This window comes from Anastrepha ludens, chromosome 4 (assembly GCF_028408465.1).
Source record: "Anastrepha ludens isolate Willacy chromosome 4, idAnaLude1.1, whole genome shotgun sequence".
NCBI lineage: Eukaryota > Metazoa > Arthropoda > Insecta > Diptera > Tephritidae > Anastrepha > Anastrepha ludens.
Window position 1 is genome coordinate 63,476,416 of NC_071500.1, and position 26,070 is coordinate 63,502,485.

The 26,070-nt window shown below is 33.6% G+C and overlaps 1 protein-coding gene across 1 annotated transcript in view; it reads right to left on the reverse strand.

The window, feature by feature from the left end:
* LOC128859585 (band 7 protein AGAP004871) overlaps positions 1–26,070 on the reverse strand; it is a 111,072-nt gene that overhangs the window by 58,171 nt on the left and 26,831 nt on the right. The window contains exon 4 of the mRNA XM_054096520.1: positions 21,104–21,186. Coding sequence (XP_053952495.1) covers positions 21,104–21,186 — 83 coding nt within the window. The remainder of the gene's footprint in view (positions 1–21,103; positions 21,187–26,070) is intronic.

A 26,070-nucleotide genomic window follows, 5' to 3' on the forward strand; every position in this document is an offset into this window, starting at 1 on the left:
AATTTTAGTGAAATTTTTTGGTTTTTTTTTTTTTTAATTTTCTACAGAGATTATAAACAAATGAGAAATCATAAATAAAAAACAAATAAATAGTCCAAGTTTTTGACTATATATCGCGTTGGTCGGTTGATTATATCAGAAGCTATCTATCTATTCCTAAAAAAATTCCTCAAATCGTTTTGTATGAGCTTATTTGGCAAATTTTTTCAAAATTGCATATCTTTCATTAGGAATTTGCTTCTAAATATAAAAAGGGCTTCAATCGATGCTAAAAGCTGTAAATCATTTTGCATATCGCCACTTGTTTTATTTCATTCTGTAAGATACATTTTTCTTTATTCACTGCCACTCGTATGCAATTAATTAATACTTAACACTAAAAAAACCCAAAGAACGGGATCATCCAACTACTATGTAAATTCAGTAGCTGAGTTCGAAAATCTAAATTATTCTACATCAACATTTCTAATATATACCTTTTTCCCTTATTCTAAAAATTATATTGATTTTCGGGCTCAGTAACCGACTTACATAGCAATTGAATGGTCTAGTTCTTGGGTAAAAAAATCATAAAAGCTACCATTTCTCTCGTTAGTTCCGATTACAATTCTAGATTCTAGAGTGAGAAACAGCGAACGCCCTGAGCAACCGAAGAAGTTTGAAGCCAGAGCCTGAGAGATTCGAATACGAGGTGGCTATCGATGGATAATAATTTGAACAAATCATTCAAAACTGAAGCTCTTAGCTTATTATTTTTTTGTAAATAGGAATCACAACAAAAAGGCATTTGACGAAATAAATTTCAATGCACTCCTTTACTCTTAGAAATAAGTAATGGGCGCTTATTTTGACACTACATAACTTTATTGATTTCATAATACTCTTCCCGTGCGGATGACTAATATCCTTGCTAGTCCGTTTTCAGTGATTCTTATTTCTTGAAATCTTTAAAAGAAGAGGAAAGGGAGGTGTTGAGAGAGAATAAGACAAAAGCAGCATTAGGAGCAAGATAATTATAGGTTCATTATAATATTGCTATAAAGTTCATATTTTATTTTCTTCATTTTATTATTATTCATCCTCAATGTTTTCAATTTCAACAAATGATACGAGTGGCTTATGATAGCTAAAATATGATACAAATGCTTTGGTTTCGATGATGTCAACATGTCTTTGAAATACCGCGTCAATGGTTGTTTTTGATCGTGTTGTCGATTCAGTGCGATTGTTTCACATTTTTAAATTGAATGTTGTATTGAGAACGTCAATTAAAGGAACCGCTGTGTCCAATGCAAAATTTACGTTAAAATCGCCACTTAAAATCATTGGAACTTTATTGTAATCTTTTCTAAGTATCCGCGATACTTCTGGTGTATACTTTATTAAATTTTCGTGAACGAATTCCGTGATGCTATTTATTGATTTTTTTTTCTGTCGATATTCACGACACTTTTCTGCATTATTTTTCGGCATAATTGCGGTAAATGTTTAAAAATGAAAATATTTACGAATATAAAAATACACACGCGGTTGCTATTATGAGCGTCCCCAGCAAAACCTGCGTGACCGAAACTCTAACACAATTACATTTTTTTGAATGTTACAAACACATATGCACGCAGGTTTTGCTGGGGCGTGACCGAAACTCTAACACAATTACACATATGCACTCGTATTTGTTTGAAAATCGACTTTTTTTTTTGGTTCTCCGTCACCTTTGGAAAATGTGTAAACAGTAAGCAAACTTTATTCATATATTTTTCCTCATTTTTGCATCAGTAAAATTAAACAAACGCCGTAGCCGAATGGGTTGGTGCGTGACTACTATTCAGAATTCACAGAGAGAACGTCGGTTCGAATCTCGGTAAAAACACCAAAATTAAGGAAAACTATTTTTCTAATAGCGCTCACCCCTCAGCAGGCAATGGCAAAACACCGAGTGTATTTCTGCCATGAAAAAAAGCTCCTCATAAACATATCATAAAATAAAAAAATAAAATAACTGTATAAAAAAAATTTTGTTCTTGTGATTCGAACCAAGGATTTTGGATCGGAAGCTCACATTGCTAGCCGCTCGGCTATCGCGCCATGCTGTCGGCGCTGGCCTAAAAGTTATTTAGTTCGTCGCTACGTGTATATGTAATATTCGTAGCCAAGAGTGTCGCTTTTTTCGTTTCACTTTTTCTCAAATCACTCCCAACGATTCTAAAGGAGTTTTCACTTCAAAAATGATTGATTAAATATTTTTGTGTCTTTATATAGAAAATTTGAAAAAAAATCGAAAGTTCAAGTCTTCATAAGAAAATCAGACATTTAAGCCCAAAATTAACTTCATTCAGAGTACTTTTCGTTATTCGCACTAAAACCAAATCATACGTTATTGAGTGCCTTAATTCGCACCAACATTCAAATTTAAGGCAATCATATACGGATAGGTGATAATCTACAGAGAATCAGTGAGAATCAAGAGTTTTGTTGTTTTTATGGTAAAATCTTGTAAAGCTGTTTTATTTCATATTTTATTCATATTAATTTTGTTTTAAAAATATAGGATATGCTTATAAAAGTTTTGGAATCGTATACATATTTGGCAGACTATCACATAAAATCTCGAAATATTTTTTAAAGCAATTTATCTTCCTTATATATAATTAATATTATTATTATATTATCTTTATAAAAACTCAACGAGAATTTTAGTCGATTCAAACATGCATGTTGTTCTATTTAAATTGATTATGCGACACAAGCATATACATATAAGCACAATAGGGTACCTATTTTTTATGTTTGTTTTGACTAAACAGTTGAAATTTTTTTAATTTTTAAAAATCTCACTAATTATATAGGAAGCACTAATTTTATATTGCTGGAATCGCAGCTTTATTGCCTTACTGACTACTTGGTTGCAAATGAAGATATTCACATGAGAATTTAATTTGGAAACAAAATTTAATATTTCTTTAGGGAGCCCAATGTAAACATTGTTTCACAATATTTAGTAATTTTACTGATGTTATGTTTTGATTGCATCTATCGAATAGGTGGTTACTTCAGTGATGCACTATCGAAATATGATGCCGTTCGAATGAATAGAAGCGAAATTTTGTGTCTCAATAGCGTGGGGAGAAAATATTTTTCAAGCGCTTATTCGAAGAGGTTTCGCTGCTTCAAATGGTCAAGAGGCTTATTTTCTTGAGCTAATGTTATGGACTGATGCACTGAAGTTAAAATGAAGAAACTGAAGAAAATTTTAATTTAAATTTATTGAGCATCTCAAAGGCATCAATTTATTGAATTTTTACTGAACCAGAGGGGAACTGACGCTCAAAAATGGCACACATTCTGCATTCAAATTACGACAATTTAACTAAAATTCATATTATTGCATTTTCTCAGATATTCACAGATCTCAAAACAAAACCAGTTTCGGCATTGTCATATTCGCTGCAGGATATGAGGGCCCCAACTTTTTATCCGAACAAAAAAATGTTCAATACCGCAATACAATTTTTCGCCGCTCTAGAATTTTTTTCCAACGATCCTTATTTACAGTTTCCTTCATGCAAACAATGTTTTAACCTGCAAATTGAGAGTTTTGCGTCAAAAATAGTAACGGGAAAATGCCCCACCTTAATTGCACAGCTTTTCACGCCTGAAAACTTAATGTAATAAAAAATTAGATGCCATCCCAGATTTTTGAGCCTCCCAAATTTGGCACGGTTCAGCTTGCACCGTCCTAAAGTCGGCACTGATACACCCTTTCGATCAGAAATATTCAAAGATAATTAGCTTTGATGATGCCGAAGTTATTTGATATTCAAATCCATTAAATGAAAATTCGCATGAAAGTGAGTTAATCGTGACTCTTCTCCAGGATTATGCACTTGCGCGAAAAATTTGCAAAGGTGGTTCATGAACTGATTAGGATAAGTTTTCACCCGACTTCAAATGGAATTAATAAAGTTTTACTTGCTGTCGGAGATCTTTTATACACAATGATAGTTGAAGTATGGATACCTTCTTTACTTTGTCTTGTGTTATAATCGAGAAGAATATAAGTACATACATATATTTTTTGCTTCTCACACTCATAAAGAATACCGGTAGTTCAGGTAGTTCAGTTCAAAACGTCTAATGGATAAAAAACGACGAGTTCAGCACACCATATGAGTATATCATGCCGAAGGGAGTTTTATCTGTTACTACTTATTCACATTGGAAGAAGACGTTTGCATTCGTACCATTAGTTATTGACTTTAGTGGGTCCTTAAGACTATTAAGAGAGAATGGCCGTTTCAAATCTCCTCCTACTTTGAAGTAGTCTAAGTTATTTTGGTTGGTAGTTTGTTCAGAAGGACAGTGTGTTGGTAGCGAAACGCGAAATGGGAGAGTTTTTTTTTGTCAAATAATGTTTGCCTCTCGATAGGCAATGCCAAATCTTTGAGTGTATTTTTGGCTTTAAAACAACTTCTTTATAAACTATCTAGCGTTCCGAAGCGGAATGAAACTGTAAGCTCCCTCACCTGTAGAGCAACGTTAAGATGTATACCACGGTATTTTACACCTTTTTAGAGAAACTGATCTTGCAAAAGTTGAAGCATTTTATTTCAAATTTATATGCACTGCAAAAGTACACGGACATTATATTAAATACAACAGAAAATACTGTTTTTAGAACAGATAATGGATTGATTGAGTGATACGACTACGGCTGTAGTGGGCCTTAATTAATACTTTGTTTCCTATCAGAGCGAAGGGGAAGATAATATTTAATGAACACTTCAGGTGACGGTACCGAGAAGAACTGTGACATAGGTGTGGACAACTATTGTTCCATTTATAAAGGGTGATCAGCTTGGATGTACTTTTTCCAATAGAGGTTTTTTGACAGGTCACGCGTGACTACTTTTAAACTAAATACATAATTTTTTTCAGTGTTCATTGACTTTTTATCATGAAAAGACTTACGCCTCAATAACGTTTAAAGTTCGTACAATTGTATTACGAAAATCTACACTCTGTGAAAAGCGTCATTAAGCTTATCGGGTATCTATCGTCTCGGACCAGTGGATTGGCCACTAAGATTGTGTGATATCATACCTTGGGACTTTTATTTGTAGGAGGTATGTAAAGCCCAAATGCTTTGTGCATAAACCAGCTTCGACTAAGGCATTGGGACCCAACATTACTACAGTTATTCATGAGATACCCAGCGAAGTCCTCCAGCAAATTGCGAGTCGTTCAAAATTGGGGTTCACGGATGGCCGAATTACGGCGCAGTTACGACCAACATATGAAAGGAATTATCTTAAAAAAATAAATATCATGAATGGTTCTACGCAAAAATATTACAGATTGCCAAGTCAGCTCCAATTTTCATTATTTTATTTTATTTATAAAATCCGATAGCTCTAAGTAAGAACACTCAAATGTTAAGTACCACGAAATTATAAAATGTTGATGGAGTCAATAATTGTCTGTTTTTGTCAATTTTGAACAAGTTCGTTGGCTGGTATAACATTAATGAAGAGGCTGAAATGTTCGTTACATAACACGATGTTGATGCAGACACAGATAATTAATATTTGGTAGGATATCGGTATGTCAATAACACCTGTTGCTAGCATTGAAAAAAGAGAAGCAACTGCTTCAGCTGCAAAAAAAAGATACTAATACGTAGTAAAGTAGTCAAGAACTAGTAAGTTTGGTTACAGGGTAGACTTTCAAAAATTTTATGTGATATTGCCAAGCTTAAGTAAGTACAAGAGGGCGCAAAACTAATCAGCCTATCGGAAGATTTATAATTTTAGCAAAGGGCGTGGCACAGCAATAATTTTTGAAACTTGAAACTGTATAGTGTACATATAGACAAGACAATATGCAATACAGGTTAAAATTAAGATCCCCATCACCCAAAATCATTTTTTGTTTTTACTTAGTAAAAATAATATTCCAAAACAAAATTGGATGATTAATTTTGCGTTACCTTGTGCTAGTTACATATTGCATATTGCATAGCTTAATCTCTTCTGCTATCTATAGGTATTTCACAAATTATTTATGTGTAAGTGTAGATAAATTATTTGAAATTAAGAATAAGAAATAAATGTATTTATAGCAAATGATTGAGACAAATGCACTGCTCGCATACATACATAAGTAGGTAATATATGTATGTATATAGTGTAGTAAAATACAAAATAAAAAAAAACGAAGAAATCGAATTTTAAAGGAAAAGAAATGGTACAGCATTTCAAACTAATCAAACGAATTGAGTGCAATAAATCACACACTTACATATGCTCGCATACAACTGTACGTACTGTGCACACTTTATACATTACATACATATACATATGGATGTACAATATATGTGTATGTAACAGCTAAACTAATGTGTATTTATCAATTTTTCGATTGTTTGTTTATTTTTTGGAAAATCAACCTTATTACAATTTGCACAGTCTTCCGGAGTTAACCCGTTTATTCACATACTGTTTTTTTTTTCAACGAAAATACATAATGCAAACCATATGAGAATACAACTATAAATATGTACGAGTATAGAGGTAGGTATGTATATATGTGGTATTGGTTAGTACAACGTACCAATATGTATGTCTATATATCATATGTCTACTTGGGTACGTAGGGAGCTTCCTATTTTACACGTTGGCAGTAGTTACTTTGGATTATACGCATATACAGAATACAGTTACATATATGTATATTTGTTTTTATTGTTATTTTGCATACTTTTCCATACATATTTATGTAGTGTAATATTTATGGATAACTGGTTTATTATTTGTAAAGTGTGAATGTATTTATACGCATTGAATATTTATTGGTAATCATAATTTGGCTGAATATGTACATACGTTAACGAGCATCTCTGTCCACAGGACAGCTACTGCTTTTCCATCGGAGTGATTAGATCTGTTATTTTTAAAGACTTGTGCAACAATAATTCGGAAAAATATTAAAATTTAATTGAACTAGACCGATTTGAAAGTACTTCTAAAAATCTCATTTTTTTGATTGCGTGGATAAAATTTTCAAACATTTTTATGCAGAGGAGTTAAGCATAAACTTTTCTATCAACCGAGAGACGCTTTTGGCAGACTAAATTTATTTATAAGAAATTCGATTTTTGGAAACATTTTCAAATCGGTTCACCTCATGTAAAAGGTAATAGTTTTCCGAAATATTTCGGTGAAAAACTTAAAATAAGAAAAATTTTATAATTCCGGTGGAGAAACAGCAACTTACTCTTTGGCGGGGCACAGTAATGTGCATATTATTATATACTTTTTATATATAATATATTTGTTTGCATCCACTTATTTGCATATCCACCTATGCATATATGTACGCATGTATGTATTAAAATAGGTACGTGGTGTAGGGCTACGCTGCACGCTTTCTAGACGACTAATAGTTAGCTTAAGTAATATGGACGCATACATACATACAAGTTTAATACTGCAAGGCAATCTATACTTCGCCTAGCATTATCAGTATGTATTACATATATATTTATGGATGTATGCTTTAGCTACTACATAGGTTAATATGTATGTATATTATACAATAATATAAGCTAGAGCAAACTGTCGCCTAATATGGTTAGTATATGTATGTATGTATATTTGTTATATTATTATGATCCGCAGACGAAATATTTGAGTTAAAATTTTTTATTGGCTTGATACAATTTTTTTGTTCTGATTTTTGCGAATAGTTGTTTGGTTTTTAATTTATTTTCTATTGATTTCGAGAACATGCGAACCCTTTCCCATTTAACAGCCTAAACCACGCAAACACATATTGATGAACTCGACATAGGTTTGCTTCTATACTGGTGGCGGTCTGTTATCCTTCGCTTGTGCTCAAACGAATCAGAGGAAGCGGTAAAATTCGATTAATAAATTGTAAAATGCTTGCAATAAAATTTCTTATTTGTCAATTGTGTTTCGTTTTTTTAATTTAATTTTTTTTCTATTTGTTTTAGTGTTCGTTTTGTGTTGCAAGTATTCGTTTTAAAGTAAGTCATTTTCAAATTATTCAACACAACATGATAAGTATTCAGAGAGGGGGAAAGGGGATAGCGAGTGATGGTTGGTGATGATTCCAAATAATTCAGCTCAATTTGGTATGTCTCAGCAAGCAAGATTTATTTTGCATGAAAAATGCATTTCTTGCTTTGTGAACTATACTAAAGCACTCAATCCAATCACTGCACACATTTTTCATCTAATGGATGTGCAAAATATTTTCCTTTATGAATTTTGAAAAATTTTGAATTTAGAGTTTATGGATTTTATGAAAATTTTCCCCGTGTTTTTAAATGAATTGTTGTCTTTTTTGTTTTAAACTAAATCATGTTTTTATGCGTTTGTGGTTTTTCGATTAAATTCTTTAAGTTCTTTTTCTGTAAGTTCTTTTTATTGGCAAAAAAAAAACAACAACTGTTAATGAATAACTAACAACAGTTTATGTAAAAGTTAAATAAAGGCAGATAGCTTTTATTAGAATAGACATTTATGGAAATAGCATGCTGTCAAAAATTTAACTCTTAATAGGGGAAGAGGGAAAGTTAAACCAGTGCAGTGGATTAGATAAAAATGTACGTATTTCTATAAACAAATCGCTCCACTAAAACACTTATTTCGAACACAAAAAAAATGCATACAACCTTAATGCAGTTTAAAACTCCGTTTATCTATTAAGTATATATGTATTCATGTTTGATTGTTACTTGCACTTTTTTCTCTATTCATTCCATTTACATACGTAAATATGCTGTATAACGATAGGTTGCATATGATGAGTGGAGTGGAATTTATTGGCTCGTGAATATTAATTGAAGTTGTTTCTTTGGTTTTTATTACGATTTTCATACATTTTTTAAGTGATGTCATATTTGATTTGATTTTGTTGTCGAATTCTATATTTTGCGTAATTTTATGGATCTATACTCTATATTTACATTCACATACCTACTAAACTGATAGTCAAAGGTTGGGTAAATAAATTTATTACTTATTGCTATGATAATTACTATAAAGCGAAGCAAACTTTAATTGAAAAATTATCTTATTTTTGAACAGCCCTGTTAGACTAACATTTATTTGCGACTTGGTATTTTGCTATTTTCTTCTATTCGTTATTACGCAAATTATACCTTTTTAAGCTGTGCTATAAAAATTAAGTAAAATTAATAATTATTTTGATTTCTACAAAAATTAGTTGTGCATCTTTTTACATATGATGAGAGTGTCGTAAATTTTCAGTAAAAGTGAACTTCTGGAGTGGTCTTAATAGGTAGTGAGAGTGAAATTTGTACTTTATGTGGTTATCCCTTAGACTAAATCTTAATTTTGTTTGGTACTCTCAACTTTAAGTTTCATAAAATAACGGTTTATTTTAGACGATTGGAAATTGGAATAGGTATCTATCAAACAGCCGTCATGGCCGTGTATGTTTATGCGTGACAATCCTTCGGTGGCTTCGGGTTCGAAGACTTTTTAAGACAACATCTGAAAAAAACTTTTTTTAATAGCGGACGGCTCTCAGCAGACAATGACAATCCTTCGAGTGTCCTTCTGTCATGAAAAGCTTTACAGAAAACCTATCTGTTTTTCGGAGCATACATACAACTTAAGGACCCTCCACTTGGTGGACAACGTCAAGGCACGCATCACAAATTGGATTAGTTTGGATGCTATTTAGAAGACGTCATTGCTTCATTCGGATCCATTTGCTGTCCAACAATAAATACTGAGCGCTAAGTCATGAATGATTATAACACACTATAGAACTTAGAGAAATCGCTGGTGTATGGAAATGAAGGTGTACTAAGTTGACCCCTTCTGGATACTTATTGTACAAGAATAAGTACTTCTACTCACTAAGCTATGCAAATAAACCATAAGCCAACATTCGGCGTATTATTAGCGAGGTAGATCTAATTTTGCTAGAAAAAGGTATCACTGTACTCAGTTTACCCCGTTAAAACACCGTGCAACATGCCAGCAACATTTTTCCACACCTATTTAAAATGCATATGTCATATAAAATTGAGCGAAAACTCAAGCGAGTGAGGTGCCTGAATTCGAATACTACGAAGACACGGCATTTTTAAGCGAAGTGACTTCATAAAAAATATGAGTATAGATAGATATGTACTTTAATTTGTTTAAAAATACTTTATTACTAAAGTTTGCTAATTGCTTCTGATGCTTATTGCTCATAAATTTGGCGTTTCTTCTCATTTGCTAGCAACATTTCACGGCAAGCCAAATGCATGTTGCAGACGAAATTTCATTTGACCGGAATGGAAATAGTTATCACCGGAAATCTTACGGATAGTCAAGAAAAAAGCGATAAAACGGGTACAAATGTGTATCAAACCCTCTGTGAGCATTTTTCATAGGTCAGTAATGAGTCGATTTGTGCCATACCAGGCCGCCGTAGCCGAACGGATTGTGAGTGGCTGCGCAGGTACAAAATCCGGGCACGAAACACCACATAATACCAAAAAAGGTATTTTTAGTAGCAGTCACTCCTCGGTAGGCAATGGCAACCTCCGAGAGCACTTTTGCCATGTACAAGCTCCTCATAAGAAACCATCTGCCATTCTGAGGTGGCATAAAACTGAAGGTCCCCCCATTTATGGAAAAATATCAAGACGCACACCACAAATAGGAGAAGGAGCTCGGCCAAACCCCCAATAAAGGGTGTAAGCACCAATTATTTAACTAATTTTTTCATTTTATGTTCAGCTCGTACGAACATAAAGGCACGCCCATCCATTTACATATTTATGTATTTATTTATTTAAATCGATGAAGCAAAATTCTTAAGGAGTATTTAATACAAGTGCGTATAGACATACGACCAGAGTCAAAATAAAATAATAAATAGTATTTGACATAAAAATATTGTGTTTAGGAAATGTATAAAATCTGGCTTGGATAAAGTAAAGTCTATTGTAACGTTATGGAAAATTATATCGAATCTGCATTGCTCTGAATAAGTGAGCATTGATTGCAAACTGGGTTGGAACATTGGTCCAATAAAAGGGATAAGAGATGCCGAGACTTCATTAAATAAATAATAAATCTACTGCAAATATACATATATAATATAACAAAATGACGCCAAGAACCAGATTAACTTTTGGATATTGTAGTAAGGGGTATAAACAAAAACACAAAAATGAAATACAAAATAATCGGCAGTTGAAAAATCCTTTCCTTCATCTTAGCTTTTGCCCAAACTAACAATTTTGATACATTTTCTTCTCAGTAATTATATTATATTTATTTTCAGAGCGATTTGGGCATGCAACGGTATTCTTATGGCTAATAAATACAATAATTGTATATATGTATAATGTATGTATGTATAAAACTATTAAATTCGTAAGCATACTCTAAGTAAGTACACATATCTGCAATTATTTTCTTTCTCAATACTTGCCATATTTTCTGGCTCATAAGTGCGGTAAATATGGCAACAAGTTCATGCCATTATATGGTCTCAACACAAGGAAATGCACTTCTGCTTTCACAGTATATTAACTTACAATGACATAGACCTGCTACTTTTTTCTTTAGCTCCTATATATCAACACATTCCATCTGCGTTTAGGTTACCAAACGAAAAATATAGAATTCGACCCAAAGTTTTATTGCCGATTACATTTTTGTTACTATGTTATTTAATTTTTAGTTTTTTATTCATTATATTTCAGCTATGTGTGACTAACACTAAGTGAGTCTGGGAATTACTATGCAAATTGTAATATGTATTAATATTTATTTTTGTTTTGGCTTTTCAATTAAAAAATCATGAATTGTACGCAATTCAGTAAAGAACAAATGAATGTGTTTTGTTTGTTTTTATTTTTACTTTTTTTTTAATTTCTGCTGCTAGGGAATAGGTTTGCATTCGCAATAGAGCTTCAAAAAACAACTCGTTCCATACAGCTAGGAGAAGGGCGAGGTTTAAAAGAAAATTTGTGAGCTGGGCGTTGGGTTTTTGTTTTGTGAAACAACGCATTAAAAAAACGAAGGATAACGAAAACATAAAACTTCCAGCTCTAACTTGTATTTAATTGGGTTTTCATTCAATAAAGCATCAGCGCGATTTTGAAACTTTACTTATGTTTACAGTTGGCGTCAAAAGTAAGTGTACATTTTAAATTAATATTCTATAGGCACACAGACAGACGTCGATGTATTTGGAGTGCTATTGAACACTATCCGTTTTGGCAGATTCAAATTAGTAGGCTTTAATTTATTCTATTTATTTATAAATTTCATTTAAAATTACAAATTTAATGAATTTTAATTTATTTATTTATTTACATGAAATGTAGCTATAAATAACTATATTACACGTCCAAGCACACTGGCAGCAAAGGCTATCAGTTATTTTTTAAATATTGATATTAAATAATTTAATATTTTTATTTAAACTGTTTTTTTTTTAATAATGAGTTTTTTTAGTCATTAATTGTTATAACTAGTCGAACATGAAAAATTAAAAACACGATAATTGTGCAGGCTATGGGGTATTTGTCTGTGGCCGCCGTAGCCAAATGGGTTGGGGCGTGACTACCATTCGGAATGTGTACATATTCTTAGATAAAATATGTATTTAAGGAACGTAAAAGTCCACAGGAAATAAAAAATATATTCCCTTTAAATATAAAAGTAAGCATAAGCAGAGACATACATATTTGTTTTTAATTTTCGGTGGACTCGAAAGCTTAATAGAATGCTAAATAAGAATGTAAAATGAGTATAGAAAACATTTTTTCTAGGGCATACTGTAAGGGATTAGTCTTTTCATCCTGAGGTGCAGTTATTCCGACCCCACACAATGACCTGGAAGCAATTTAAATGCAAGCCAATCGCTCGATGAGAAAAACCAATTTAATTCGATACATCCTTTGTGATGTAAAGTCTTAGATTAGGTTGAAGCGGTTGTCCATTGTGGGACATACTCAGGCTCATAGTCCATTGTGGTGGCGCGTGGGAGACTTATCCTTATCTCTCCTAAGACCAGTGTTTACTTTTGAAGATTTTTAAGAAGAGCCCTGATTTCCACAACACTAAGATCTTCCAATTCATTAAAGATTTGTCTACCCAAAGTGGTAAATCTACGTCTGGATAGAGCAGGACGACGGCACAAAAGGTAGGGGGGGATCGCCTCCTTCTCATCTAGAGAACTTTTGCAGAAGTCATGTACTTGCATGCCCATCCTCTTGGTGCTTATTTGGCTTAACCGAGATTCTGTGCGTTTATCATTGAGATTCGATCACAGTTGACAGGTGGTGTTGCAGGTGGTTTCAGCACGCCATTTTTCGTTCGTTGTTTTTATGATTTCCTCAAAGATAACTAGCTTAAATGTTTAAATGGTATGCCTATGTCATTGTCTGTACACTCATCAGTCAACTTGATGCCTCTCGCCAGTTCATCGGCCCTGCAGTTCCCCTCAATGTCACAATGGCCAGGAACCACTGTTCCTTACCTTCCCGTTAAGAATTGTGCGGCATTTTATGGCTATCTCGGAGGTTGTAGACTGCTTTGTGAGTGATTTTAACTGTACTCGTGTCATAGCTTTTATTATTACCATCAGTTCAGTCTGAAAGACACTGCAACACTCGGGAAGCCGGATGGGCTCGCCCTGTCGTACATCGTCCCTTGAGAATGAGAGGGTGTTGAGCTCAGAATCTTAGATGGCAGACTGAAAAAATTTCTGCGAAAAATTCTTGTCTTTTGCGCAAACCAAAGTCCGAGCTTTGTATATCATAAATATGTGGTTCGTGAGAAAAAAATTTTAGAAAATATACAAAAATCTTTAGTATTATTTCTTTAATGCGATAAAGATATATGCACCTCTTCAATAAAAGTATGAAAATCTACTAATAGGAGGAGGCAATAGCCAATCCATACCCTAGAGACATTAATGAAACCTGAAAGGTCTGACTGCTTGTATAAAATTCAATTGAATTGTCTAACTCTAACAACAATCGATAGTTTATCGACTGAATACCAAAAACTATTCGTCAAGAGACTCTTTCAAATTAAGAATTTTCAATAAAAACGTGCATTCGATACAAAAATACTTTGAACATTTTAAAAAGTCCCAAATTGCAAAGAAAAAAATTTAAATATTTATAGCCAAAACGGACTTTAGAACAAAACTCAGAACCCCCGGTTCCCCTCAGGAAGGGTATTCTGATAATGGTGACATTGTTCACCTTCAATGGATCACGCACTGTACACTTTCCTTTGATGCCTAGTGTCGCTGTTTTTTAACTACGTTTTTATATCTGGCTTATGCTTTAACTTTTCCAGTACAGCAACCTTGGCAAAAGTCTGAAACTGAAAAACCATTCACTCTCTGCACTAAACAGCGGCGGTGGTGCTGATTAGATTGCCAGCATCAGCTCGAACGCTAGAGCGCGCCAACTCTGCGTGTCTCCGGTTGGCGTTGACTTGAGTTGGTGGTTTTTCCCAAATTGCATAGTTTTAAAGACATATTTTTGCTCTTTGCCTCTGACTATAACTTTCTTTTGGAGTTTTTGTACCTACTTTTTGGCTTCTCATTGCTTCCCCAAATTGGTGCTTGGCTGCCAGCTAAGTATTGAACGCAAAAGCCATTCGCAGAGATTTTTGCCAGCAAATGCCAACGCCAACCGAGCGACCTCATACACAAGCAGGCAATAAGAAATTACAAAAATGTAACAAAGAACAAAAAACAGAAAACAGAAACAAAGAAGTGCTGCTGTAATTGCTACGAGCGTATACAGCTGCCGTTGTTGGTGTCGTCGCTTCTGCACTTCGACTTGAATTGATGCGAATCGCGTAAACTGAGGGCGTTAAATTTTTCAGTACAAAAAAGTTTGATTATTTTCTTGCATTCAATGCGTTGCACCGTGTCTTTGGCATTTCTGTTTTCTGCGCTATTATTTTTTTTAATACTGGTTTTTTTAATCCTCTCTTTGTTTGCTTTGCAATTTCATTACAGATTATTTTTATGTGATTTTCTTGTCTTAGCATGCATCTTGTGAATCGGTGCACAAATTCACTCACACAAACACAAGAAGACAAAAAGCAAAAATGAAAAGAAAAACTCGCTGTCAGTGTGCATTCCACGCAACAATGCACCACAAATATTTCTTGCCTTTTTTTGTACTTTTTGTAGTACTACGCTGTCGAAAACAAGTTACAAAACATATAAGGAAAATTCAAAAGCAATATTGGTTTCCAAAGCGTTCACGCTTGGATCAAAACAGGGAAAACTCCAACAATTTGTAGTGTTTGTGTGTATGTGTGTAACCGAAACGGGAACAAAGGGAGGAAATCAACTCAAAGCATACATATGTACATATGCATAATCCATTAAAAACAGTTACAGTAACACATTTAGTGGGTAGTATACAATATTTCGAATTATTAAAATAAGAGTAGTTGAAGAGGAAGAAGAGATAGCCTTATGCAATACATTTGCGATGGTGTATATAGTAATTATATATTTAGTAGTAAGAAAAAGTACGATATTTATAAGGTAACAAAATTTTTGAGGTGAAGGCACAAGAAGTGAGCACACATACATATATATGCAGGAATATTGATGAATACAAATTAAATAAAAAATCAGTTGTAAGTGTAATATCTACTTAAACAGGATGTTATGTTTTAGCTCTACGAGATTTAAAGTCACATTCTATGCTCTAGCATATGGGTTTTGTAATAAACTGCATGACAGGAAATATTTTTTCCCCAAAATGATAAAACTTTATTATGAATGATTTGAGTTTGTTGTGACGTGAATTGGCCATCTAGATCATGAATTGTGCCCAGCTAACTGCTTCTTGTAGAGTTTTCTGAAGTCGCAAATCTACACCCTTAAGCCACAGTTGACCGAGTGTCGCTCAAAGTCAACATAATCCAGGCATTTGCTCAAATTCAGCGCGATCTATGTAGCATTGAAAACTGGATCTCTTGAATCTATGCCTCCTTGCGACATATATGAGCCGGCTATTGTTTCATTCAAACCGCCCTTATTGGAAAATCATATATCATAATTCGTTTTATAGGCTTTCAAACCAGACTGTTTGCATGATTGAAAATTTCTACATCAAAATTTGGAAATAGTTTGTGTTTAGACATCTCTGCGTTTTAATCTTTCGTCTTTTCCATGACAATTTGTTGTTTGCTTTGACTTGAAAATATTTTCTCTGCTAATTAAATTACGATAATATTCTAATATATTTATTCCAGACAAAATTTCAGGTCATAATAATCTTTATTTGGAGCAATGGTGGTATTAAAATAGCTTCAAACTCTATATTTTTTAATGAATACTTAATTTTACGTGTACTCAAAACTATTTAATTTTTAGATTTATCATTTTGGCCATAATTATTGGAAAAAATTTATATATTTCAGAATTCAGAGTTCTGAGGAAATTGTTCTATGGCACTGTCACCGCCCCTAAAGAATTACTCTGCTGAAACAAAGCGAAATTAGTTCTAGGCCACATATAGCCTATTTCATATAGCTTAAGAAAAATAAAGATACAACTAAATTAGTAAAAAAGTTAATAAAAACAGTAATTTAATTTTTCTATTATTGCTAATCCGGCCTTGAAATATAAAAGCGAAATGTGAAATTGAAAATAAAAATAAAAATGAAAATAAAAATAAGACCAAAAACGAAATTCAGAATGCCTACCCACGCAGTTCGATTCAAATTTTACGTTACTTTCCTGGTGGGGTGATACACAGAATATAGGCTTGAAGTCTCTGCAGTTGGTAACTTGTGTATGTCTGTGGACTTTGGAGCAAAACAACTGGAACTGACATACTACTAAATTTGCATCCAATATTTTAGCCTAACAGTATTAATATTTACTTCGCATTTGCAGATTTGGAATACATCTTAACAGAAGTTAATTTAAAATATCAAATCTAAAAATATGAACTTGTTAATGCAAAGTTAAAAAAAAATACAATTAAAGTTAAATAAGTGGTTCCGTACGAAGTTCACCAAAGGTTATAATTCGTTTGAAACAAAAAAAAGTTACTCTAGAGGTACCGTTTTCTGAACTTACCAATAGAGTGCGCTTTAAGCGTTTACCGTCTTTTAAAGTTAGAGGTTAGTTGAGAAAATTAAGAGTCGGTTAAGCTAACAAATTGCACCATTCAAATTGCAGAATCTCGGAGGATCAGAAAAGCCACAAATGCATGCGAAGCACACTGCGAGAGTTACCAAAAATTGCCAATCAAATTAGCTTTTTGAAACCACTTTTTCGCTGTAGGCTGCACAGTTAAATATAATATTTAACTTGGTACGAAAATGAAAGTAAGATAGTGAGCCTTAGCGGGGTTTGCTCTCTGATCACACTGGTTCGCAAATTTCGTTTTTGTCCCCCCATGTCACTATTATTCATTCCATATTTTCCAGATATTTGCATTTCACAAAAGTGGTTCCACTAAATCACTTATATCTCACGAACCAGTTAAAAAATTTTAAAACAAAGTATAAATATAAAATGTAATGGAATCGTCTATAAATAATGTATTAATCACAGTTAGTTTCTGAGAAATTTGGTAATAATTTCAGATTTTATTTCTTTTAAGGAAAATAAAAAAAATCAAACTTTAACAGGGGAAAGATTTAAAAAATATGTAAGGCAAATTTTACGGCTCAATCATATATTGCTTCTTTTAAGGTGAATAAGAACTTTCGATATCGATAACTATGGTTTGACAGCTGAGAATGGCAAACTGTATTGATATTGCTGTTCACTAAGGTTCGACACGTTATCATGAATTGTTTAACGTTAGAACAACGCCTTCGAATTGTGAAATTTTACTTAAAAAAAATACATAAATAAATATGTTCGCGAAGTGAATAGAACACTGGCTTATTATTTCTATCCAAATGAGGAAGAAGCCGCCGTTAAGATGAATGGCGAGCGCTATCGAGCCATGCTAACTAAATTTTTGTTTGTTTTGTTTTGTGCAACTTGTTATACGGTATACTTAACAATCGATTTATTGCAATATTCAAGCCACCATTGAAGCCCTGCGGCAAAATTTATTGGAAAAGCAATCAAAAACTGGACTGATCGACCGAACTATGTAGCCTGCTAAAAAAGTTATTTTTAACAATATTTCTGATTTTTATTATCATTTTAAGTTCTGAATCTCTTAAAAACGCCCGATGCATGTACACGTTTATGTAGTCATCACCTGATCCTTTTGTATACCTATAGATTGACTCTTCGCGAGTTGGGTATTTTCATTAGCTTATTCACAAATTTCTTATTTATCCAATAATTTTCTTCGTTAGTCGCTTCAAATTTGCCTAAGAGGACTGACATTATTACTGAGGAAAAAAATGGAAAAAACTTAAATATCGCGAAAGAATTGGTAATAAAAGGAAATTCTGCATAGTATGATAATTGAATAGTGGCAGCCTGTGCCTATTTTTGCTTTCAAAAAAAAAAAAAACAATTTCTATAAGTTTAAAGAAACGCTTTATGGACTAATGTTTTTTTTTTGGAATCCATACGGGATAATTAACAATTTGATAGTGAAAGAAGTAGACAAATGCATTCATATTTTTGAATTTTTGAGAACAAAATTTAACGCAAATATAAAACAAAAGGGATAGAATATTAAGTATTTGGGAATAGCTCTTTTGGGTATATACTAATGACACTGAGGTCAATTGTAAAGACGGTAGATGTAAAAAAAGAAACAAGACGATCGATTCGGAGCAGAGTAAATTTTTATTTGTTCACTTTATAAAAACAAAAAAAAAAAGAAATACTATACAAATTTTAAAATTATCTGATTTGCTATTAAGACAAAATTTTCTCTTAATTTGGAGACTAATCGTGACTAAAAAGTTGTACGCGAACGCATCCAGGATTTTTCGATAACAAGCTTGGTCAAATTTTAATTTCATTTATTTCAACTTTCAGCAAATTCTCCTCACTATTCGCAAAAAAAAAGTTGGCCAGATCATTTCCGCAAACCTCTCTTGAAGTCAGATTTTCCGTGAAGAACAACATTTGTCAAAAGCTTGAAATACTGTTAATCGCTTCTAGTAAAACCCTTTCCCTTCATCAATTCTGCCCGCTTCTGGTCGATCAACTACTATAACCTGCTTAATTGTTCCTAAAGGTAATAATCCAATTTGATGGGTTACGTGTAATCCGATGGGTTTATGGTTTCCTTCCAATTCCACTAAACACATAACAAATCTGTCTTGGCTGTTAATGCAGACTTGTCGGTTGCTTGGGTAAGCTGGACGTTTTTTTATCACGACTTTTTTGGTTGTTAGTCGTGTGCCACATACTTTTTATTTTCCATCCATTTTTGTGGCAGCTGCACGGAAGTAGTTCCAAATGGTTTTCTGGCAAATTTTAATTTAAGTTTAATTCTCTTCATGCGTAGAAGAAGGGAGAGTTGGGTGTATATAACTACTCTTGAATAAGCAGAATTAAGTTTGGATGGTAGCGTTTTTTGCTGGAAAACACATTGCTCCTAGAAGTTTAAGCTCACATAATGAATTTTATATCAAATGGCACTATGTTTGCTTTATTTTTCTTCAGTTAAGAATGCTCGCCTCTCTCAAGCTAGTAAGAAATAACTTACGGGTCGAGTTTTCTTCATAAAACCCATTTATACGAATATCTGCTAATTAATTGCCTGAAATCTAATAACCCGTTTCAAATGGCAATTCTCTCCTGCAGGGTACATACAATACATAGCATCAAATTAAAAGATGTACAAAAACATACCAAGTGTAGTGCTGAATCAATTAAAACAAATTGCAAACTTGATCTTTTAATTAAAAATAAAAACATACACTCACAAAAATTAAATGTCGTAAACGGAAGATACTTGAAAATATTTTTGTATTTAATTAAGAATTGGATATTGATTTGTACAACAACAGCAATCATGTGAACACATTTATTTAAGGGAAGGGAAATTTATAGACGCAAACAAGCTGGAAAGGCTTGAAAGAAACACAGAAACTAACACACTGACATGCACTGAATGATTTTGTATGTGTATGTGCGCATGTGTATATACATATACATAAAACAATCTTAACACATCTGAAAATAATATTAGCTAACAGTGTGCAAATAATCACCATACCGCTTGTTGCTTAGTTGAAGAAAGCCGTATGGAAAATATGAAACGTTGTCAAATTATTAAAAATATAAAGAATATAAAAATCTAAAAATTTTTGTTGCCGAAAGAAAATAACACTTTAAAAGGCTTAAGACTTCTTCATTGTTTTATAAAAACGCGACTTATGACATTTATTATTATATTAAAAAGAAATTAGTACTTAATTGTAATAATAGAAATAAATAGCGTAACAGGAAATTCAGTTTTTATAAAGAAGTTAGTTATTGAAGCAATTAAAATAAATTTTGTTATAAATAAAAATAATAAAAAAAACAACAAAGCAACGCGGCAATGTGAATATTATTATTATTTTAAACTTCTGTTGTTAGCCTTAATGTACAGAAACTTAAAATTTAAAACAAATTCCCTTGGTAAGCACTTTTATGTGGTGTGTATGCGCATGAGTAGCATGTAAATAAAAAATATTTACCATACAAAGTGTAAACTCCTACACGGTGGCGTATGAGTAACATTTAATGAAGCCGGTCATAAATATGCAATCCGTAAAATGTTGTCGTTCTTTTGATATGTAATATAGCTGTACATAAAAATGCGTGTTCGCTCGTCTGTATGCGTGGTTGTGTGTGTGCGTGTACACATGAGTTTTTTACATGTTTTACAAACAATTTTGCTATTTTGCCGTTTCAGTAAAATTTAATTATTTTTCCTCTTTTCCAATCAAAAAAATAATTAAATATTAACTTTTCGCAAGTGAGTTACGTTTTAAAATTTAACAATGACTTAATCTTCACAAAACGACTTACATTTGCATTGCAACTACATAGACCGCATAATCACTATCAGCGATATGAAAGCATTGGAGGTGAATGTGAAGTTTTGAGGCTTTTTCAAACTTACCTCCTGTGGTGGAACATCATAGGTGCGTGTACGTAGGTCCACACGGGCATACGAGTCAATGCAAGGCAGAATAAAGAAGATACCTGTAAAAGGAAAATTAAGTAGAATGAATTTCAAATTTTTAATTCAGATTTAACGGAGAAGCCTTAGTGCAAATTGAGACTTAATCGCACCTGAACAAATATAAATGCCCTAGTTCTAATATTTTCGTTCATATTTCTACTTATTTAATTAAAGTCTGCATAAATGGCGTGGTCCCAACACTAGGGATCAATTTGATCAATTCGATTCTAGCTATCTTCATTGAGTCGGTTTATAATATTTATATCATAATAAGCAGATTTATTCAATAAAATGTACAGTTAGCTCCATTGGCTATAATGACTGCACATACCATGTGATTGGTGATAACACCCCTTTTGACTGTTTGACCGAACTCCTCCTCCTATTTGTGGCGTATGTCTAGATGTTGTACAACAAATGGTGGGAGCTACAGCTTAAAGCCGACTCCGAACGGCAGAGAGTTTTTATGAAGAGCTTTTTCATGGCAAAAATAAACTCGAATGTTTTGTCATTGCCTGCCGTGGGACAACCGCTATTAGAAAAAACTTTTACTGTCATTTAGCTGTTTCGTGCACGGAGATTCAAACCTACGTTTCTCACTGAATTCGGAATGGTAGTCACGCAATTAGCCATTCGGCTACGGCGGCCGCATCTTTCATTCATATGTTGTATCATTTTCTGCGCACGTTGTAGAGGTAATCCACGCCAAATCAGTCGAATCTATATTGATAACTGTTTGATCATCCATATTTGTTTTATTTTGAGTAGTTAACTCTTGTCCAAACGTTTGCAATAGGATTGGCATCAGGTGACTGTGAGGGCCAATCCAACATATCCATCCCATTTTGCTGTTTCTGCCCTATATAACCTTGGCTTTGATACTCGTGATAGTGGTCACCTTGAAAAATCGCAGTTGATAGTAGCGAAGTTTTTTGGTAAATACTAATTCCTCTCCAGAGAAACGGCCCCAAACATGAACCTTAACTGGGTGTTTAACAATTCGTTGAAGTTATCGATTGTCAGAAGAACACTATGACCGACAGATGGAACTATTTGCCCAAAATGAAGATTCACCTGTTAATATTACGTTTGCCCAATTTCTTTCTGAAGTCGCCTTAGCGTGCAAGTCGATTTTCAATATGTGATAATGTAACCATCCTCGACTCGTACTTATGGATAAATTAACACCAGTTTTCCATAAAAATCCTTTGGTTTCGCCCAACGCTAAGTTCGGCTTCTTCGGCACTGTAGTCGAATGTGTTGCTGCGCGACTACCATTCGAACTTCGGAGAACGTTGGTTCGTATCGCTGCGAAACACCAAAATGAATAAAAAGTTTTTCTAATGGCGGTCGCCCCTTGGCAGGCAATGGTAAATCTTCGAGTGTGTTTCTGCCCTGAAAAAAAGTTTCTCATAACAAATATCTGCCATTCGGAGTGGCCTTAAAATTGCAAGTCCCTCTATTTGTGGAACAACATCAAGACGCACGCCACAAATAGAAGGAAGAGCACAGCCAAACACCCAAGAAAAAGGGTGTAAGCTCCAATTATATATGTATTATCAACGTCTTCGGGTCCTTGAAATATTTTGCTGAACATACACGGACCTAAAGGATATGTAAGTTAACAAATAACACTTAATATAGGATATTTCATAAGTTTATAATTAACCCTCGCTATCGCGTGCTTCATAAGTTAAGAAGCAGCCCTCGCAATTGCGTGCTTCATAAGTTAAGAAACAGCCCTCGCAATTGCGACATTACATAAGTTGTATCAGTGCGCTATAGCTGCAATGGTCAGCGACGGTAACCAGACACTTTTGTTTTGCTGCAAAAGTTTCTGTTATCGCCAAAGATTTTGCTGAGTCGGCTTGCCGACCATGACATTGTGGCGTGATGCGAGTTTTGGCTTAGCTTAAGTGAAATATTCTATGTATTAAGAAATCAGTTTGGTATACAGCGCTCTTCCAATAAGTCGCTTAAATAAATATCCACTCCGGCACTTGGCCGTTAAATAATTTGTTTTATTGTCTGAGCCCGAAGCCAGCAATAAGAGGCACAGTTCGCCTCTCAACCTAATCTTCACCCTCAACAGGACTGGAGAATATTAATTGTAAGAGGCACAGTTCGCCTCTCAACCTAATCTTCACCCTCATTAGAAGGAGTACAATAATTTGTACAAAAAACACTGCTTCAGACCGTTTTTCATGCGTGGAACTAATTTTATACAAACAACGTATGCTTCCAAAATTTCTAACATAACTAACGAATTGCGATCACGCTTTCATTAGACAGTCTGTACTTATTTTATCTTGTGTGTTTTATCTTAGGTAAGTAAAAATGACCTGACACAAAAAAAAAATTTCTCAATACAATTAAATTATAAATTTTTCTTTAAGTTTTTCGTCAAAGTGTGAGATAAATAGTTTTAAAGGCTTGAGTTGTGTATGGGCTTGGGTATTTTATTGTACATCTACCAAGCGGGTTTTAAGTGAGTTACAGTCAAATCTAAAATCAAAAAAATCAAATTTTTGATGTTTGAGAGTTATAAAGGGTTTTCCAATAACAGGTGTTATGAATGAATGGATTGCGCTACGAGAGATTATTAACGATTTTTTTATGTCCGGAATTGGATGGTATTGATCTGGACAACGTTTATTTTCAACAAGGCGGCGCTACGTGCCACACAAGCAACCATTGATCTTTTACGGGGAAAGTTTCTGGGCCGTGTTATCTCTCGAAGAGGTGATCACAATTGGCCACCGAGATCTTTGGATTGAACACCTTGTGACTTTTTTCTTTGGAGCTACGTGAAAGGGAAGGCCTACAATGTCAAAGATGGAATTCGTGAGGCTATCGAGGACATAGGGTAGCCACTTTGCAATTCTGGAAAATTTCATGAAAAGGATATTGCCCTGTAAGCGTGGTCGTGGCGGTCATTTGACTGATGTTATTTTCCACTATTAACGGCATACCTTCCTCTTTTAAATGAAATAAACATCCGATCATTTAGATTAAAAAAATAGCATTTTTCATAGAATATGAAAATAACACCTCTTAATATCTCGATATAGCTATTACAGACAAATTATTTCGGTGCAGAGAAAGTTTTTCAAGTTTAGCTTTCATATCTATAAGTAGTTGTGGCGCTAAGCGCATCCAAAACATATAATATGTTATTTTTGTCTGACCCCAATTGCTGCACTCTCTTACATCCCACGTGTAAAATGAATATCAGTAATGGGCCCTATTTTATATTTACTTGCAGTTGCTCAATTTTGTTTCGTTTTATGGGTGCATGCAGCAGTTGGACGTTTCGTTTTATTCAAGGCGAAACCATACAAGGTGGTAGCAAAGAGTATTTACATGTTTTATACTTCGAACCCATTTTGCTTTGTGTTAAAAAAAATGAAACAATAAAGAAAACGCAGATCACTTTTGCAGTGAAACTACCAGATCGAGAAAATACAAATCAAATAAATATTATACTACCATGGTATCACCTTGTATGTATGCGCCTCGGTAGTTTAACGTTCAGCTGCAATTTCCCAAGCAGTTTCTTGTGTCGCATTTACAAAGTCTCGAGTTTTTTTTCTTACTTTACAACTCAAACCGGCTACATCAACTGGAGTGGAATATTTTGCGTTCCACGTAATTTGTAGGTACATTTCGTTGCGCTCTTTTATAGGTCGGATGTAAAAAGGACGACACATGATTGTTCTATTAAAATACTTGAAAGAAAAAAGTTTTTACTCATTGTTCTCCATTCTTTGTATTCTATGGATTCGGTTCCTTTATACTACGATAGATTCTTGCTAATAAATATTAACTTTTTATACGAGGGCCGGATTGTCCTCTCGCCTATATTTATTTTAGAATTATTGCTCTTCATGGGTCGATTTGAACGCAGGTACTTTGATATTTTACATGCACCTTTTTATTAGAACTAGTTAGAACTGGCTGAAGGCCCTTATATCTAGGGATCTACATAATTTAATTTGTTCTAAAATTCTGCTCTTTCTCGTTTTAACTTCTTGAGATCAAGCTCATTCTTCGCATACAATTTTTCTTGTTACTCGTCGGAAAATTAAAATGGTTTTACTTATTCTCTATGCGCGTAATTTCAAGACTTTTGTTAAGTAAAATCTAGAACTTTGTTCCTCTGCTCTTTGAATTTTGTTCTTACGAAAACTTCTATTGCTTAAAACATTAACTATTGTCCGAAACTTTTTGATTTAATAATTCGTTTTTAAAATGTATAAGTAACGGTTATTTTATTTAAAGAAAATTAACATGGGAAAAAAAAAATATATTTCATTAATAAAAAATCTCTTTCTTTCCGTGCACAATGTAAATAGTATCAGCACTTTAAAATAATTAGATGTACTTAGTTTATGCAATTAAAATTAATTAGACAAAGAAGTGTTAAATAAATGGTTTTAGCATTCTGAGCTTTCTTACGACCTTTCTTTGGACAATTACCATTTCACATTTGACACTAAATGTGCGCAATTTATGCTTTTGTGGCCAATTGAGCACAACAACTTTGCAGCACCTCCCCTCGCAACGACACTAACACTAACACTAACACCAACATCCGCATCAACAAGGACGCGAGAAAGAAACACAGCTGTGTGAACACCACTGAAGTAAAAGCAGAAACAGAACGGTGAACAACAAAAGGCTATGTGAATAAATGCAATGCGCGCACGAGGCAATGCCAACTGTTGTATACAAACACACATATACATATGTATGTATATATAGAAATATATAGAAAGTTATACTTGCAACGACGAATGTACTGCGTGTGAATGTACATATGTATATATGAAGGCATATGACTTCTCTGCCATACTATAACATACAGATGCATTATTATAAGCCAGCAAGCGACAGAGCGAAGC